This window comes from Haliaeetus leucocephalus, unplaced genomic scaffold, assembly GCF_000737465.1.
Source record: "Haliaeetus leucocephalus isolate CR32 unplaced genomic scaffold, Haliaeetus_leucocephalus-4.0 Scaffold284, whole genome shotgun sequence".
Taxonomy (NCBI): Eukaryota; Metazoa; Chordata; class Aves; order Accipitriformes; family Accipitridae; genus Haliaeetus; species Haliaeetus leucocephalus.
This window is the reverse complement of record NW_010972720.1, coordinates 3,218,506-3,238,519: the sequence shown is the minus strand read 5'-3', so window position 1 is coordinate 3,238,519 and position 20,014 is coordinate 3,218,506. Positions and strand designations below refer to the sequence as shown.

Sequence of the window (20,014 nt, the reverse complement as noted above, 5' to 3'; positions counted from 1 at the left end):
TGGGCGGCCCTTGCGGCGGGGGCGGGCGTGGCGGCCTAAACTCTGTCATTTTGAGTTCCCGCTCCACCTGACTGAGGTGTACAAAAGGTGAACACCCAGGCTACGCCGTTGCTTTCGGCAGTATTTGGCTTATTTTTGTACTTGTGCAAATTAGGTCTTGGTACTGAAAGCCTCGCTGGGTGAATTAAAGGGGTTTGGGGAGCAACCTCAGTTTGGATACCAAAACTGCACAGGCATCTTCTTTGCACTTGCTCACACCCCAAACTTTTCTTCCTGTTGCATAAAGTTGTTTGTTTGGGGTTTTTTTGTTGCAAAACAGAAGCGGAACCTTGCCCGGGAGTTGATAGAGGGAACAATTCCCTGTAAGCCAGGAGCCGCAGAGGCTCAGGTGCAGGACACCTACGCGATGCTAACTAATAGAGGGTGAGTTGGTGATGCCTACAGGTGGTTTTGTCGGCATTTGTCACTAGCACTGACCTATTGCTCAGTATCCTTAATATCTTATCCTGATTTGGCAAGAACTAGCACAGTCATAAATGAAAAATGTGGTTTAAAGTGAAATTTGACTCTGGAAGAAGAGCTTGAGATGCTTTAACTTTGCTGATGGTGCTCACAGGCCTGGATATCGACTGCTGTTTGATTCCCTTCAGCTTGACCAAATAGCTTTGGTCAAGCTATTTAAGATGATCGTCTATTGGTTTCACTGTTTTCAAAATGAAAGTAATTACATGTTACAGACTTGTAAAAACTAAATAACTACAAATGAGTGATTTTTTTTTTTAATGATGTAATAAATTCCTGAACACTTTTTTTTTTTTTACCTTCAGAATTAAAAAAACTTCAAGACAGGGAAGTTGATTTTACTGACTACTATTACCAGGCAGTTACCCATGGTCACCAAAGCAACAGCTTCAAAGGCCATCAAGAGTAACATCAGGCTAACAGACATAATGATGGAGCCTAGTATTAACTTAAATAGACAGAAGGTTAATGCCATCATTAATATGCACATGAGAATGCATGAGAGGGAAGAGGATCCATGTGACTGTTTTTGTTGTTGGTTTTTATTTTCTTAACAAGCAGAAGAGCAGGACCAGAGCTCGGGACAGCCATATTTTACCACAGCTACAGTGCTAAGTGTCAGGGTGAGAACTGAAGGCAGCGAGCAGCAGGCCTCCTGCGGCTACCTTTTTGTCTTGCTTGCCTAAACGTGGTTGGGGAGTACCATTAGAACTGTAGAGGTGATTGATAACATGAACTGGGCCATACGTACAGTCTTCTGAATTTTTCCCAGTGTTTCATGATGTTTGATGACTGCTGTGTGGCTACATGCAACATTCCTTGGGTAGTGTATCAGTGTTATGCTACTGGGGTAAAATTTAAATTTAATAAATGGGACTTCCACGATTAACACGTTATTGATAGATACTCCCCTCTGCTACTCCTTATTACTGACAAAAGCTGCTGAGTTCCTTAGCTCTTCTTAGCTGAATCATTATACCTATAGTAGAGATGGTATAACTTGTCGCTAATATTCTTTGAAGAAACAAATGGCTCTGGTTTCAAGGGGATAGCAGTGGATGTTGTACAGCGTCCTTCTAGTCAAACTACCGAGACATAGGGTGGATAAGTGGTTGATGAGGTGGACGGAAAATTGCCTGGACTGTCATATTCAAAGGGCTGTGACCAAAGGGTTGTAGATGATGTCTAGCTGATGGCTGATTACAAATGATCTCCCTTTGGGATCATTTCTTGGGCCAGTATTGCTTAATGTCTTTAGTCATGACCTGGGACAATGGGACGGAGGACACACATAGCAAATAGGGGAGTGACTGACATGCTGGAGGTCCCTCCAGGTTCAGAGGGACTTCAGCAGGCTGGAGAAATGGGCTGACAGGATATGAGCCTCAGCGAAGACAAAGGCCAGCACTGGTGCTGGAGCAACCTGTGCACCGCTACAGGCTGCGGCCAGTTGGTTAGAAAGGACCTTTGCGGAAAAGGGTGTAGGGGTTCCTGATGGAGAACAAGTTGAACAGTGCCCTTGCAGCAGTGGGGGCCAGCAGCATCTTGGGCTGTGTTAGTTAGTAAGGGTGTAATATGCCAGCACTTTTGGAAGTGATTCTGATCCTCCTTATGGCACTTGTAAGACTCCACCTGGGGTACCGCGCTCAGTGTTGGACCACCTGGTATAAAACATACCGGAGCAAGTCCAGGAAGGGCCACCAAGGTGGTTAGTGGGCTGATGTACAAGGAGTGGCTGAGAGGACTGGGTTTGTTCAGCCTTAGGAAGAGCAGGGGAAGTGATAATGCAGTAGCTAATTATTTCCTTCTTCTGCTAATTAGGTTAATTTAACTTATGTGGATAATGTGTTAGGAATTGGATCAGTGATATTATCAGATGGTCTTCAAAAGTAAAAGGATATTTTCAAATCAATCAGTCTGAGTTTATATTCTATTCATTTCAATGTTATTACTCCTCTCTTCTGTGAGACAAACTGTAAGACCTCTATCAATCCAATCTTGCAAATGTTTGTACATGTATTGGTCTTACTGCAACCAGTTCAGATATTCTGAGGTCTAAAGAGACCATTAGCCTGTCTAGTTTGACCTTCTCTGTCTTGCAGGCCACTGCATTTCACTTAAATTATCTTACATTCAACTTCCTAACCAGCGTGTTAACTAAAGCGTGTCTTTTTTTCGTGATGCTCTGTCTCAATTAAAAGACATCAGGGCCATATCAATGTTTCCCAAATGAGATTGAGTTCTCTGGTTTGTTTCATTTTGGAGCCCCTTTCTGCACTCCTGTGTGTTCTCAGTGTACTTCTCAAAATGCTGGCACTGACATGGAACCTAACAGTCCCATCTCAGTCTCTTCTGTGCCACAGGCCAAGGTAAAAAATCTCCCGTGTTTTTTAATGTACCATGTGTTCCATGTACTGGGACTGTACAAGTTCTTCCAGCTTCCTGATGTCAGTGTAGCTGCAGGAGTAAATGAAGCATATGCAAACAGAATTTAGACATTGAACTTCAGGTCAGTCAGTCTTTTAGCTGCATCTTTAAAATTTCTGAAGAGAATAAAGTATACTGATTGACAGACGTCAAATGAAAAATTTGTTCTGGACCATCAGAAGGATGTATATGATCACAGTTTGTCAGAGGTTGGGCTTTCTGCTTTTCTTCAATATTGGACCTACTTTGCCAAGTAAGATGTTTAACTAGAATGACTGAATGATTTTACTCTTCAAATAGTTAAAGTTGTTCAAATTCAGCCTGTGGGGTTTCAAGACATACTGTCTAATCTCTCAACATCCTATTTCATGCTTATTTATGTGATCTTACACATTATGCCCCCAAAATGCTGAAGCCCTCTCATTTTATTTTTTTTTCAACATATGCAAAACGTTTGATTTGAAAAGAAGATACAGTGCACTTTTACCATACAACCTGTTTAATGTTTCCCCTTCTCTTTAGGTTTTGGCTTTTTGGTTTGTTTTTTTTTTTTTGGTGTAGTATTCATTTTATACAGCTGTCAAATCACCTGGGTGTCAGTCAAGGAGGGGGTAGTAAGTGCAAATAAACTAGAAAACTGAACAACTAACTGATCAGATGCTTAACATGCTGCTGAAATGAACATCTTGAGATTTTTGCTTTAAAGGGCAGTTTAACATTAAATCAAATTTGGGACAACGTGTGGTTCACCATCTTTGTTGCTGCACACCCTCTGAGAACATAGCTCATATCCCAAAGGAAAAACTGTTTGCCACCTCATGTAAGTTTGTTTCTCACATCACATAAGTCTTCATTTTAATCTATTCAGATTGTAATGGTGTGTGGTTTTGGTTTACTTTTGCTGTAAAGGCAACAAAGAGATTTTGCGTTTAAAATTTGAAGGCATCAGATACAACGTCTTAGAAAACAGGAAGTTTGGAGGGGGCTTCCAGTATTTTTTATTTTTAATGTAAAATTGCTTTGAGCTTTTCCCTGGCATGGCACCTGTAGGAATTATTCTAATATTCAAAAGTGCATCTATTGCCTTCCTCGGAGCTTTGGTTTATTCTGGATACTTTCACCATACTGAAATCAGTTTTCCTCCCTCCAGTTATGTAATGATCTTCATTTTGTTGATGAATGTGTGATTGGGCAGGTGCTCCAGTCCTTACTTAAGCAATAATTCCCACAGCCCTGACAGACATCTTGACTGTGTAGGGAACCATAGGATAAGGTGCCGGAAAAGCGAGACACAAATAGTCAGCTCTGTAGCGAGTCAGAGTCCTGGTTGTAGGCATCCTGCTGAACCACACCATGGCCCAACCCACGTAGACACCAACGTGTTTGGCTGGTTTGGACGCTGGTAGCAATAATCCCAAACTCTGACCAATTTTCAGGTTCTTTGTATGTATTTTTCCCTTGTCCCACCAACAATAGTCTACAGCGGTTCAAATGATCATACCCTCAGAAGATGGCAGTGCTTTGGCTTTATGTGTATATATAGGGCTCAAATGCTACTTTCATCAGGAAAGATGAGGCCTTCTTTCACTGTTTAAGGTGATTAAAACAGCATTGTCACTTTTAAATTATGGAGTTTTAATAGTTTGAATCTTCAAAGCCACTGTTTCCTTTGATATAGTTTTCCAGTTGCACTGCCCCACCATGCATCTAGATTCCTCAGAAACAAGAGACAAAACAGGTGTTCATTTTAAAGAAAACCAGGTGAAACAAGCTGACAGATCCTGTTACAAGGGATGCTTGGTACCTCCCTGCAGACCACTGCAAGGGTTACCCAGAGTGGAACATTGGAACACAAACCCCAGTCTGATTACAGTAGTGTTGACTGCATAATCAACAAAAAGAAATTTAAGTTTACTGTCTGTTAGGGAACAATTCTTTTTTAAGCAAATAAATTGAAAACCTCTTTGAAATAATTGTATTCTATAAAATGCAGCTTTCATTATTATTTCTTAATATCTGCAATACTGTAATTTACTCATTTTTATAACATTGCCTTACTTCCTTGTCAGCTTCATTTCTTCCTAGAGCTGGTTTACTATTAATTTTTCCTGACAGAAGTGTTACTGATAGAACATTGGAAGCCACAAGGTATAATTGTTGCATGTGAAATATTCACTAAATCTGAAAGCATACTTCATGTCTTCCTATCTTGACCTATTGTGCAAAAGCATACTGGTCTTCACAACTGCTCTTCTATATATATTCCCCACCCCGTGTTTTTGATAATTTTTAATCTAGAGCAAAGATGATTGTGGGTTTCATTTCCTTCCTACATAAATGTGTAAGCTTCAAGTTTAAAAAAAACCCAACAAACCACTAATGCCTATTCTGAAAAAGAGATCTAGACTCAGTAGTTTAGTTTTGTTTCCTGTGTAAAGAATGAAGGGAGTTTCTTGCATTAGTGTCATCTTAAATTGTTGCAATTCTGGATTTAAATTATTTTACCCAATGGAGATATTCAACACCATGGATTTAAAGTGTCATATCTCATTTTAAAGGCAGTCTTTGCAATGGGAAGAGTTTATAGCATGATAGAATTTTTTTTTTATTGTTTTAGAACCCACCTAGGAAAGTATCAGAGGTAACTGCAGTCTGTGAAGCTTATAAACATGTCAGTAATGTTGGTCAGATTCTTTCAACAGAACAATGACTTTGATTTGGTAGGGATAAAGTGCTGTTAAACTTAACTGAGATTTAATAGTATTGGAAAGCACTAGCTGTATAGCTTGATAAATTTCCTCATTCAAACAGAAATATGACTTTTACAGAAGAGTCAAACAATCATCTGAAGACAAAGGATTCTTTAATATTAAGGGAAAGTATCTGTATTTGACTAGCTGTGCCAGACAATGAAGTCACACATTAGCAAACAATCTGAAATTATTTTTGAAAGTGATGATTCTATAGTTTGACAGTTGCAACCACAGTTGTAGCAGCAGACAAAATTACAACCTTCTCTGCATGTTCCCCTCACTCACCACATGGGATACAACCACCTTGAAGAAAATGCAACCTCATTTTATTCACAATGACCGTTACCTGATGGATTCCCAATACAAAATGTGCCCTTTGACTTAATTTCTGTATTTCAGCAATGAAAGAGTTCTTAACCCTCACTCCCTAATACAAAGGAGTAGATTTATCTAAGATTCCATGTTAAGGCACAGTTTATGTTCAACAAATTGATGCAGTTATACTACATATTGTAAGATATTTAAAGTGTGAAATATCGTTAAAAATCCTTAGGATGCAGCAAAAGATTTTAAATAGAGTGGCAGTTGAGTCAATCCTTCAGATCCCAATGATCAGTCATGGGGCTGCATGTTCAGTTCTTACCTTTGCTCTCCAACTCTGTATTAACAGCTTTTACATAGAAGGTTGTACAATTTACATGCTAAAAGATAGCTAGCCTTTCATTTGACAGAAGCAACATATTGGATACTGACTGCTGGAAAATTCTTTCAAAAACTATGAATTTTTATTTCTGAAATCCAACTCTTATTCCCCAAGCTCCACAGGGTTAAACAAAAGAAAACATTTTCCAAACAATACCTGCAAAAAGTAAAACATTCTGTTCCAGCATCCAAGTATGTACAAAAATGTTTTTGTATAGGTTACAAAACAGCTAAGCTTCCACCCCCATATATTCTTACACCAGAAACCCTGTAATAATACTCTAGAACATTGACAGAATTAATTTTTAACTTTTTAAAGGGAGGGAAAACAGGAATTTTTTATTTCTAATCTCCATCCCACCTTTCCAGCATGGTGGCATTTTTATTTCTAGTTAAATGAGGGCATTGCTTACATATATATTGAGGATTTTCTTCAATAGGGTCTGCTAAAAAGAGACCTTGTGTTATTTCCAGTTTTACAACAGTTTCTCTAGAAATAGTTCTGCCAATTTTTAATTGCAATTTCTTTACATTTTATGTAACTATCAGGATTTTAAAATTTATTTTAAAGCAGCAGCAAAAAACGTAACAAGAGTTAAAGTAGATTTCTGCTTGTGTGCCATCAATTAAGCTAACAAAGAATATTATAACTAAGGCATCTTTTCTACAGGTAAGTAATTCTGATAATAATTATTCTTATTAATAATTCTTATAAAGTATAAGATTTACCTTATGATTAAATTCCATACTATACACAGCTTTCAAATTTAAATATTTGTAGTATTCTATTACCATAATTTTCTTTTCATTTGAGCACAGCTTTAGTAAATAAAAATATATCCACAAGTATTTACTTCTGGTCTGTCATACTATAAGTATATTTGTAACTAATAGAAAATGTAGAAAGAAAACAAGTATTTTAAATATACATGACATATTTAAATAACTTCAATACATTTACTGTTTGTTCCTTATAAACCCTTTGTTGTTTTTTTTTTTTAAAAAAAAAGTTTTATAAATACATTTTAGCTTCCAGTGAAATATAAGGGGGACAGTTGCCAAAGATGAACTTATTAGAAAATAGAATTTTATAATCTAGATATTCAAACCTATCTAAACAAAACATTAGCAAACAGCTTTGTACTGCTATTAAAGCACAATAACTAATGGATGAAAAAAAAATCATCTGAGCACTTTTTAATTTTTACTTTTGCTATAGAATCCTATGTGTAAAAAATTAGTTAAAATTAAAAAGGGGGACACAATGCATGAAACAGCTGCAGGATTCCAGTCATTCTAAAAACAGGTTGCAGTGGCTATCAATAAAGTCATTCTATTACTATATATTTGAAAGTGTTTTTGTGGATTTCACAGTTTGTTATCAGTATTTTGATAACATGCATATAGTTGCTTACTTCCTTTACAAGGCATCTGTTTACACAGAGTTGACTGAAATATGTCTATTGTCTGACAACACTATTCTTACTTAAAAAAAAAAAAGACATGGCTGTCTATGAAGTTAGGAATTTTTTTTTTTCTTTGGATTCTCAAATAACTTTTTCTTTGGATTATCAACAAACATTTGTATAGAAATCTTTTTCTTGTTCTCATTTTACAAAGTCCAAGTAATCACCCTTCAGGAGGAGTCAACTGCCATCTTTCTGTCCTTTGACAATCAAGGTTAAATCAGTATTAATCCCCAGAGTGTTATTTTAAGCAGTACAAAGTACAGAGGAAAACACCTCATCAAAATGGGTTAAGTCGTATTCCTGTTCCTAGTGGTGAAAAAGGATTCACTTTGGCCCACATCAAAGCATCATTCAGTGAAATAGCAGATTTTCCATCTTCAAGGAAGAACACGGGACCCTGTAGAGCAAAAATGTTTGGGGAAAGAAAGAAAAAGGAAGTAAACATGTATTGTGTAAAGGCTATCACAACAGAAAGCACATTTTGTTTTATCTGAGAGCATGAAAACCTGATTTACAACTATCATCTATGTTCGTGCAAAAATTGTACCCCACCAACTTAAAGCTTTGATAATAGTTACACAGTATAAATTGAGTGAACTTTTTATGTTCCAAAATGTGGAGACCCAATATTTCATAATCCTTAAATTTATAGTTTGATTTTTAATAATTGTGGTATTTTATATGTTTGTCAATTAATCCAAAGTTAAATTTAGCCTGAATTAGAAACCGAAGTAACAAGTTTTTTTCCTTCAGAATGTTGTACATATTTCATTGTGTCTCTGTCATTATCTGTGCTGATCTGCATGTTCCCCCATCTACAAAAAAACCAATATAATGTTTTCAAAGAATTCATGGAGACATGGAGCCTACATGCAGTCTACAGAACAATTTCAAATGTTCACTATGAAAAGGGTAAAAATACTAGTTTATCTGGTGGAGGAAGAGCTATTTTTGCCAATCTCTTCATTTGACAAAATATGGTCTTGAAGCTGCAATTCAGTTTAAGTGCCACCTTAAGAGTTCTGCTCTCTGAACTTGCTACTTAAAACTTGTGAACCCAAGCAGTTAGGCTACTATACCTTAGTATTAACTAAGTGATTTGTGAGATGATCTGCATGCCTAAAGCAATGACTCCTAATGTTCACTAATCCAGAAATAAGGATATTGTATATGACAAGCTGGTAGCACCATATTTGTTATTCTTGTTGAATGGATTATAACAATGGCAGCTTTACATGGCAGTTAGCCAACGTTGAGAGTATAGCCATAGCCAGAGACCATTGGTCTAATGTGGAAGCATTGGCAGCAAGGTTTTTTTAGGCTTGACAGTGTGCAGTTGTGAAATTTTGTTTACCTCAGAAATCCCACTAGCATCCACTTTCTGACACAAAACTACCCCTCTTTATCTCTGAACAACCCTGTTACTCTTTGGGCTGGCATCTTGCACTAGACAGAGGAAACAGACTCAGTCTCATGTAAGAGAGTAAATTCACCCTGAGGCACTGTCTGGAGACAGGAGCCCAAGAGTTGTGTTTTCAGGCTCTGTTGATTTTCCCTTTATGGAAGTAACAACATATACCAAAGAGGTGTTATAAGGACTAGTATGTTTTCATCATAAAGCTCTATGTGAGTGATGAATAAATATATTTGAACATTTAGTCTTCTAATATTTTTTTTAATCATGAATTACAAGTTTTATAATATGCATTTCCATAATAATAAATACTAATAACAGAATAATGTTAGTATGTGATTGAAGAGAAATAATTTCCTGGTTTTTATTCAAGCTGTGGTGAGGTAGTAGGCAGTAAGTTACATGCACTTTAGATGGAACATTTGGCAAAGGAAATCTGTCTTTCCCATGGAAATTAAAAATTTTGGATTGGGAAACCTGGCAATTATTTGATTGGACAATTCTTTATATAGCCTTTTTTATATAGCAGATGTCAGCACTTATTAAGTTCTGCTTCTGTAACAACAGGGAAAACATTTTTCCTCCCAAATGATGGAAGGGACCTTAAGATTTACTGTAACCTCACAACTAGTCAATGCTATCACCAAGCAAAAAACACCTCAGCTCACTGAAACCATACCTGTATCCTTAGCCCTGTCAAACAAGAGATGTGAACATCTGAATGACTAGGAAGATTTGATCCAGTGACATAGTCTGGCCCAACAAGTCCTTTCAGAGGCTCCTCTTGTATTCGTGATACAAGTATTGAATACACCATTCTCTGCGATTCAGATGGCGGGGTGCATGGCAATTCATCGGTAGGCCTATGAACAAAAGACACTTGTTTTTCAACTCTACATCTTAATTTGTGTTAGAAATTAAGAGCCACAAAGTACTCATTTTTTACATTCATATTCAGATTTTACAAAGGAAATAAATACTGTATTTACAACTAAACAGATATTAATAGTCTCATTCATGGTAATTTTATGTTTTTCCACCTACTTGTTTAATTGAGTACAAGCCCTCCATGCATCTAGTTCCTCAGAAAGCTGTTCAATTTTCAAAGGTACAGATACCTCCCGTCTCTTTAAAAGCTGACTGAAAAAGAATGCAAGTAATTAAAGTCCAAATTAATTCTAACAATAAATATTTTCTTAAAATAAAAACAAGGTAGACAGTAGTAATATAAAACTATTTTTGATTGGATATGGAAATAACTTTAAGGAAATAAATTGATCCTTCACAATAATCACTATATTAAACCTTAGAAATATTAAATTACTAGATATAAAAGTATACCTTTTCATTTAAGTTTTATTTTAATTATCCCTATTTACATCTTATTTAAGCTTGTCCTTAATTAGCTGTATTTTTTTTAATTTGAGGCCGTTCTATATTTTAAGGCTATATGCATTCTCATTTCTTAATAATGACAACTTTACTAAAATTAAGGACCCATTTTGCCTATATTTAGTAGACATGATAAAAAATACAGTTAAAAGTAAGACAGTTCAATACATGCTCTGGGACAGCCTTGTTTCACCTGATTACTTGCAGAAAACAATTTCAAAATCCTTGCAGTAGATGTATTTTTTATTTATCAAAACATAATACAAAGGACAGTTATTACCTGACCTAATTCAGCAAACTTCCATTTGTGCTGGGATGCCTTAAAAATGTTCAGCTTAAGCACGTAAGTGTCCAGGTTAAGATGGGCTGGAATCTAAAAATCTATGAATCCTGAAAATACTGGGAAATCTGAGAAAAAAATTTAGAGCGGTATTTTTCTGTGGTTCTTTAAATCCCAGGAAAACTTACAGCTTGACAGCCGAAGTATCACAAACTGAGTCTCAAAGACAGCTTGTTACTAGTCTATTAATTTTCATATCAGAAGTGCCCTTCTGTAAAAGCTTGTATTTCATCTTGTTGTTTTCCATACGTAAGTCTGGTGGCTCACAAAAGAAAAAACAAAACAAAACAAAACAGTCCTTTTCCCCATCATCTCACCAAGTTTCAGAGATGAGGATGGCTAAGAGGAAAGGAGTGATGTTGAGACATCTGATGGAGAGGAGTAAAAGAAAAGGGGCAAACACACAGTTCTGAGATGTTAAATTTATGTAGTCTAATTATTCTTGATAGGTAATTCTGATAAAACATCAGGAGGTGTAGGAAAGCTCACAGTTCTAGTAAGGTGTGAAAGGACTGGACAATATACACAACATTTATTCTTGATGAAGAGGTAAATGAGCTGAAATTCTTAGCAAAGCTACAGTGGTCGGTAGAGAATGACAGCTAGAACAATGCCAACACAGCTTGCACTATGAAATCAGTGACATCTTGGAGCTGGCCTTGCTACTCAGCAAGTCAGGGGACAAAACAAAAAGGATTTGACAATCCCAAATTGTGAGGGAGAAACAGAAGTAAGTCAGCTGGTTAGCAGTATTGTTACCAAACCAGACAGGAAGACTAAACAATCACAGTTATACTCTGAGGAAGGAATTTAAAGTATTGTACGTAAACCTATTTTATTTACTAGGCAAGATAAAGATTATTATCTTAATCTTTCTCCTTTCAAGTCCAAGTGGGACAAGCGGGGTCAGGTAAGTCAAGTGTACCAAGTGTAATCAAGTGGGTCAGGTTGAGTAGGGTCAAGTGGGTTGGGCCAAGCCAGATTGGGCTGGATCAAGCCAAGTCTGGTCAAGTCAAGTGGGCTGGATCAAGCCAAGTCTGGTCAAGTCAAGTGGGCCAAGCCAGGTCATGTGAAGTGGGTGAGGTTAAGTCAAGTCAGTTGGGTTAGGCTGAGCTGGTTCAAGTCAGTCAAATCAATTGGGTCAGGCTGAGCTGGTTAAGTCAGTCAAGTCTAGTCAGGTGGGCTTAGTCAGGTCAGGTCAAGGCAAGTTGGGTGACTGGTTGGGGTTGAGCTGGTCCAACTGGGCAGGACCGGGCCAGGTCAAGTGTATTAATGCCTGGAATATTAGCTCACTGAGTAACAGAAGGTCAAGCCAGGTTTCTTGGTGGGAATCAAGCTAGTGCATCATGAACTCTAAATTCAAAGCTTGTCCTTGTTGCTACCGAGGAAGTCTTGGCAAATGGCCTACACATAGATACAAAATTAGAACTGTTACTGTTAACACATGATCATGCATGGAGGTAATACTGAATACTCATCTATTTCTAAAAATTGTTTTTCCTGCAGAACTAAGAGTTTGACTGAAATCCTGGATTCACAACTAGTTGCATTACCTCAGAAACTTTTATGTGTATAATTTTTATTTTTTTTTGGTAGGGAGGAAAGGGGTGTAGGGACAACATATGGCATACATCATAATAGGGACTGAGATTTTCCAGTGTTAGTGAAAACATAATATTACCTTGTATACTCATAAAGTGCAGGTACAATGCTATTGTACTGTCTTCTGATAGCAAGTAAAGCACCAATGTAACCACACAAAATCAGCAACTCATTCCGAAGTCTATAAATGAACAAGTATTAATCATGAACAATAACAAGCATTTGCAAAAACATTAAACAAACTCATAATCAAAATGATCACTTTAAAACCTAATTTATCCATCTTTTGTGGATAATGTTTGCTGATTATGCTTACTTACTGTGTGATGTAATTGTTAAAACAGACTCCATCTGCTTTATATTGATCTCAATTATTAAATTTTAAATAGCATGTACAACACATAGTTATTAAGCACAATCATGTAAAGTTACAGAAACAACGTCACTCAGACCTTTTAATGTGATAAAACTCTAAATGTAAATAAAATTGCTTCACATATTAGTGTGGACTTCAGTTTCACCAAGTTTCCCCACAGGCCACAGGTAAGAGTTAAGCTTTTTGCTCCTTTTTAGTTCTTGACACTTACACCTGTGCAGGCACCCAGGCCTAGCTTCAACCATCTGTCATGATGGTGAACCACAGCTATCCAACTATTTTAGAGTTAATTTTGAGAGTGACAGCTCACATTTCCTTAACACTTTGACATAAAAACCCGTATTATGTGTGGTACCACTGCTCTTTTCCTTCAGGAAACTGAAACCACAGCTCATCAAAGTAAGATTCTTCAAGTAAGACCAATATTGATTCCCCCATTGTAAATGCCCCACAGAGAAAGCAGCAGTAAAATGTCTTTTTTTTCTTCTTGCTAAACCTTGAATATTTAGGAAAATTCCACATTCTATTCTCCCAACTGGGAACTAGCTTGCTTGCTTGCTGAAATTTTTTGTACCCCTCTTCTGGTAAACAAAAATGATAGTAACAGTGTGCACCTATATTTTTTTAATTCCCAAAGTTTCCTTTACTGGAGATTCCACTTTTATAAGTAAGGAAAATATACTCACTCACTACATTTATGCAACACTAATCGTTCAGTGCGTATGTAACTTAGAAGATCAAGATACGGACAGACTGAATCTAAAGTCCAATCTGAGCCACAAAGTTGTTCTGTTGAAAAATAGAAACAAAAGTACCTCAAGAGGCAAGCTATACAAATCATTTATGCTTTAAAAGGTTTCTTTGTCCAAGGACCTACCTTTCACATACTGAATGCCAATAGGGAGAGCCTTTTCAGGTTCTGTGCTTAACAGATAGTACTTTATAGTTTCAAATATATCCCCATCTGCCTGAATTGTCTCTGCCAACCGCATGCATTCTTCTACATCAGGAAGATTACACTGGAAAACAAAGATTTTGCTAAAGAATTACCGTAATGTTCAAACAATTCTTTAAGATGCAGAGAAATACTGAAGTTTCCACATAACAATAAGATCAAACTCTGTGAAAGAAGAGTCATTGCTGGACAGACATACTTGCATATAATGCGCTTTAAGAAAGCCATCTAGACCAGAGAACAACACAGGAGAAAGTTCTGTAACTTTAATTTAAGCAGTATTAGTTTCCATTGCTATTGTTTTTGTGAACTTTTTACTACTGCTTAATAGATGTGCAGTCTAAGTGGAACCTTAAGGGAGTTAGTGGAGCAGACCTTTCTGCTGCTGAAGAGGAAAGGGGGAATTTAAGGAGATTACAGACATAAGATGTAAAACAATTCAGCAGATCAGCTTCCTGTGCTATCCTAAGACATGATTAGGCTGCACTTCAGTGATGAGGAGGTTATAAATCATACCGACAGGTAATTCTGAAGATCATAAGCTACTTCAGGAAGTAACCTGTGTCATGGAAAGACTACACACAGAATAGAATTGAAGAACTGAAGTCCTTCTTGTGCAATACTGAAAATAAAGTCAATGAAGACTAAAAGAGCAAAAAAGGATATGTAACATGTAAGACTGTTAGTGACAAAGTCATCCTATTTGGCCTATAGTTTTCTGAAATTAATAAACAAATCAATACATAAGCTTGTTAGTGTTCAGGTAAATTCTTTTTCATTGTACCTTTTCATGCAGGTCATTTATTTCTGCTACGCATCCAGGATAAAAAGCACACAGTTTTACTAACTGCAATTTATTATCAGGAATCATCATAAGAAGATCAGCTGCTAAATTCCTGCACAAACAAAAGATGACATGTAGTTACTCTTAATGGTTTGTAATAGGAGGAAACTGTTTTCTCTTTTACATTCCTTTTATAAAGAAGAGTTTACTGAAAAAAATACTACTTCCAGAGAAGAGCAGAAGCAACCTTAGTCTCTAAGAGTATTTTGGTGCAATAAATGTGGCTTAATCTGTTCATCTTTTTGGGGAAGTCATGTGTTAATTTTCTGTTGCTTTACTTGGTTGAATTAAACAGCTGTGCAATCCTAAAGCATCAGAACTACCTCAAAGTGAGATGGAAGAGTACGTGAGCAGGGATGGGAAGGAGGAAGTAGACCTATCCAATTTGAAAGAAGGAAAGAAGTTAATGTGGCTTTGTAACATGAAACCATCCTCAAACTTCCAGGCTTCTAGAGTTCCATGACATCAGCATAAAGCATCTCTCAGTCATCCAGAATGGCTAGCGCTTCTGTGACATTACAAAAGAGACATTATACAAGAAAAGAATGTGATACCTATTTTCGTCCTTCAGAAAGGAAAATTGTGTTTTAGCAAACTGACATTTCTGAAATATTCCTAACTTTTTACCATTTGTTACCCCCTCCTTAACACAACAAGCAGCTGGAGGGAACATATGTAAATATTAAGAAATTATTTTGAAACAATTATTCTATTGAGCTTTTAATAACTGATTATTCTGGTTGCTCTGTAGCTCTTCTATACATGCAGACATCATTTCTCCTGTGACCCACAAGACTGACTTGCCGCTGTGTAAGGCAAAAACTCCTACCGAGTTCCCCTGGATTTTCAGAATGTGGTCCTTGGCTTAAAAAAAATGTTTGAGTAAGCTACTGACCAATATTTGCAATTGCTTTCTATCCCACTTTCAAGTATTGATCACAATTAAAAAATTAGAACACTTAGTTTAAGCTTATTTTTAGCATGAGTAAAGCCACACACTTTTCAAATCTATCTTTCTGTAAACAAGCAAAATACCTGTATCCAAGTGATGGAAAGCTAAAAGGAAGACATTGAAACAGTAATGAACAAAACTTTGGTTTATATTCTTGTTTTACAGAGAAAAAATCTAGTAGAAAGTAATTAAACTACAACAGCAAATACAAGGGTCAGGTTAACCGACTTTAACAACAAAAAAAATAGCTTTCCAATGCCTTTTGACAACCTAAAGAAGGTAACGCCAAAAGGTCTTTGGAAAACCTGTTATACTATTACCATGCAATAGCCAATTTTCCAAGTTACAGAAAGGCTCTTTCAGACTATAGGATATTTCACAAGTTCTTAAACTATTTTCAAGATCAGTTACTCGCATGTACTCATCTTCATAAGCAATTTAAAGTGATTAGAAATTGCTCAGCCAAAAAACTGAAATCAAATGTTTATTTAAAAAAATCCAAAGAAGCCCTCATATAATAGCCTACAAATTGTGTTACCTGGAATGTTTCTTTAAGAATCAAACTGAAAACACTGTCAGTATAAAGAACAAAATCAAGTGGCTGAGTTTGCATATGCAGAATTCGGTATCTCAAGTACAATACCACTAACCTTCTGAATAGCAGAAGGTTGCTTTTAACAGTATTTAAGTGCTAAACACAAATAAAACTAAAATGGTGTCTTAAACACTCACACGTTTTCCCAAGGCTGTAGATTTGGAACGATGGGGAAGGGCATGAATGTTTCGTTTTGACTTTTTGGTTTTGATTTTATATTTCAGAGCACTTCTTAAAAAAACCCAAACCAACCAAATAAACAAACAAACAAAAACATCCCACAAGACCCAAAATACATTCCACCAATAACTGATTTCATTATTAACCCATCAAGGTCCTTTTGGTATTCCTTGAGGTGTCTATAATTAAGTGTCTTTCTACAATGAAATGTTTCCAATTGATGGATATCCCTAAGCATAACAACGAGTAAAACAAAAAAGGGAGCCCTTCAAATATCAGAGGCCCTTGAACTCCAGCTTCCCCATAATTGATCTTATACATGCAGTGGTCTAAGGGGTATTATGCTGTGCTAGTATCTCTTCATTACAAAATATGAAGACATTCAGGTATCTCTGATCTTTTCCTATGGAATAGAAAAATATGCTGTAATGGCTGCAAATCAGAATCCAGGATTGCAGGCTGTAGCTGTAATAGGTGTTCAGTATAGCATATGAAACCCACTGACAAATCCAGATGTATGCTTGGGCAATATGCAGTACACCAATTTAAAATTTTATCACATATACCCATGTAGACTTCAGTGTACACATGCCATAAGTTTGCATTAGTTTTATGCACATACATGTAAATGCCATACTACTGTAAGTACTTGTTACAGCACTGAGTTCAGAACAAGCTTTTTTTATGGAACTCGAAAAAATATACAGTTTTTAACTCCATGTCCAGTGCTTCCTGTCAGGGGCTACATAAAAATCACTCTTCACAACAAAGGCAGGGAGATCAGAGAAAGAGCTTCAGAGACTTTAAAAGCTGCAGATGGAATTGCCAAAACAACCCTGTTAGAACCAGTGCAATGCAGACATGCTAAATCATTGCAAAACCAAACCAGCAAGCCATCCATTTCTTGTTTTATCTTTTCCTACAATGCTTCGTTGTCTAAGGCAGGTTAAATGCTCTGAGAGGAGTTCCACTATGTTTCTCTCAGGCTACCTCTAGATACTTAACGCAAATACCAACTGCAGCAGAAAATCTGATGCTTAATTGCAGTATCTGTTTAAGCACACGTTTTCTACGAAATGTTAATTCTGAAACACCTGTACAGCTGCCAAGTATACCTTAGGAAGATTTTCTGCTTTTCACTGGTAGACAAAAAACCAGACAAAACTATCCTTCAAAGTAAAATCACCACAGGGAGGAAAAGAAAATGTAGCAGAGAAAGTTTCCCCTATATGCAACACAGAAATGACTTAGTCCTGCAGAATTAAACAGTAATCCTGTTTCCTTAAATCTTGTCAGCTGTCTTGTATTCCTAATACCAATATACAATAATTCCTCAGCCTCTTAGGTTTTTATATTTTTCAAGCAAGTACTTAAAAATCACTTCACAGATCCTACTTAAGCTTCTGTTCCTTTTGACTTTATAATTCAGTTCTAGCCTTACTTTGTCTGAAGCAGTCATTTTTACTCAGTAGAGACTAGGACTTCTATACTACCTATTGCCCAGGTACCTAGGTTTTTTTTCAGTGGGTTTCATACTCTGTTTGACAATGACTCTTCTCTCATTTACAATGCATACATAATGTATTTTGAGATTAAAGCAGAACATTTGCATGCCCTGTACTTCAAAGGTCTAATATAGCAATTCTTATTCAAGCAGCAATTCTTATTCTACCTACCTATGGTGGTTTGGTGTCTATAAAGTTTCAGAAAGAAACACCTTTATCATTTTGTCAGGGGTGAGGGAGTGGGGGGGATAAAAAAAATCTTCTTTGGATTAAGAAATTCTTACCATGTTGTTACTGTCATACATTTTCTTGCTAGTAATTCTAGGGCATAATGTGTTGCTTGTGCTGCACTTTCTCCTAAGACAGTACCAACACTGATTGCCAACTCCAGTTCATTTCCACGAATCAGGTTTGCCATCGCAAGCTTGCTCAATGAAAAAATTATATCATTAAGGGACACAAGCACTTTTAGGGATTCACCATGTTGAGCATATGACATTCATTTATGAGACTGCTTTTTACAGAGGGACAAAATATGTATTAAAGCAACTTATATATAATTTGGGTCTCTTGTTCAAGTAAATAATTGTGCACCACATGTTAATCAGTTTTTAAATAACCAAATATATTTCCATTAGCAGAATCTTCCTTTATTCAACCAAAGAGATTATATAAATATCATACCCAAAAGCGATAATGATTCCTTCTAGTCTTAAGGAAGGACACTAGCTTTCAGAGTACATATTTCCCCTCTCTTTCGATGAAAGGAGACTCACACGCACCCACACCCCCACACCCCCCAAAACCAAACAAACCACCAAACCAGGAAGGACTCTCCTGTTCTTACCCTCTCCAGGCAACTGGAGTTGCTGGTAGGCATAGCAGAATATTAAACAGTAAGAGACTACATAACAACCTGAAATGTCTATTCATGTCTATAATACAGGCATTAACTGATTATTTCTTTCTCTCTGAACAGCTCATTAAGATGGAATTTTACTCATTTTGGGGGATAGAGCAGGAAGAATATATGGAGTCAGCAACAACAAAATCCAGAGAGAATGAGGAAAAGAAACAATTTGTAAAACTACAAACAAAATGAAAAATCTAATAAAATGTTTCCTATATGTCAGCCCTATTTTTGTACTGAGGGGTAGGGGTTTTTTCTTATTTACATCATCATTTAGACTGCAAATTCTTCAAGGCAGAGATTGCATCTTTTGCAGCACAATGATGTTCCAGTTCTGAATGGCTCTTTTGAGTCACCATAAATAATAAGCAGTAATACTTATGTGTATATGTAAGGTACTTGGGAACCTTATATTTTCTAATATCACAAGATACTGCATATATGAAAATACAATTAAAGAATAGCATACTACTTTCTGTGCATGACAAATCTTGAATTTAATAGAATCAGGGGAGTTTTGCTACTAACTTTAATACTGTAAGGATCAAACTCTCTGTATAAATATATACAAAGCAAATACTAAGTACAAGTAATACATCTTAGAATGTGGTACATACATTTTAAAAAACAGTTAACACAGGGAGATGTAAAAAGGAAGTCAATGTTGGCCTCTCCATAGTTAAAGAGAAAAAAAAAAAAATTACCTCTATATTTTCAACAGCCAGATGGCAACATGCTGCAAGCACTGCATGGCCATCCTGGAAATACCATTCTGCCAGTTCTTTACTGACCTTGTGCAGGAGCCTGCAAGAACAAAACATGGATTATGCAAGGTCACTTAAAGGTTGGAGTTCTTTGGTTCCTAATTTATGTACAAGTCAACACATTTGCTTCTGTACCCTAAAATTTTTATATTTGACTTCTAGATAATGACACCACCAGCTTTTAAAACGCAATCAACTTGAGCTTCATCCACCACTTATGTTGGTGCATATTCAGGTGGGTCCGCTTCCCAAAATCTGCATCAGTATGGAGATGTCTCTTCAGATTGACAGAAGAAACCCCAAATATCTGGA

General features: G+C 36.5%; 1 protein-coding gene across 2 annotated transcripts in view; it reads right to left on the bottom strand.

The window, feature by feature from the left end:
* Positions 1 to 8,150: 8,150 nt before the first annotated feature.
* The window catches only part of WDR17 (WD repeat domain 17), a 48,238-nt gene continuing 36,374 nt past the window's right edge, over positions 8,151 to 20,014 (bottom strand). Inside the window, exons 21-30 of one of the 2 annotated variants that reach the window (XM_010569971.1) lie at positions 19,643 to 19,742; positions 18,313 to 18,452; positions 15,832 to 15,852; positions 14,737 to 14,869; positions 13,875 to 14,016; positions 13,684 to 13,786; positions 12,701 to 12,802; positions 10,332 to 10,427; positions 9,967 to 10,150; positions 8,151 to 8,270 (exon numbers count right to left, since the gene is read on the bottom strand). In XM_010569971.1, coding sequence (XP_010568273.1) covers positions 8,151 to 8,270; positions 9,967 to 10,150; positions 10,332 to 10,427; positions 12,701 to 12,802; positions 13,684 to 13,786; positions 13,875 to 14,016; positions 14,737 to 14,869; positions 15,832 to 15,852; positions 18,313 to 18,452; positions 19,643 to 19,742 — 1,141 coding nt within the window. The remainder of the gene's footprint in view (positions 8,271 to 9,966; positions 10,151 to 10,331; positions 10,428 to 12,700; positions 12,803 to 13,683; positions 13,787 to 13,874; positions 14,017 to 14,736; positions 14,870 to 15,831; positions 15,853 to 18,312; positions 18,453 to 19,642; positions 19,743 to 20,014) is intronic. The other variant, XM_010569972.1, reaches the window with a different exon arrangement.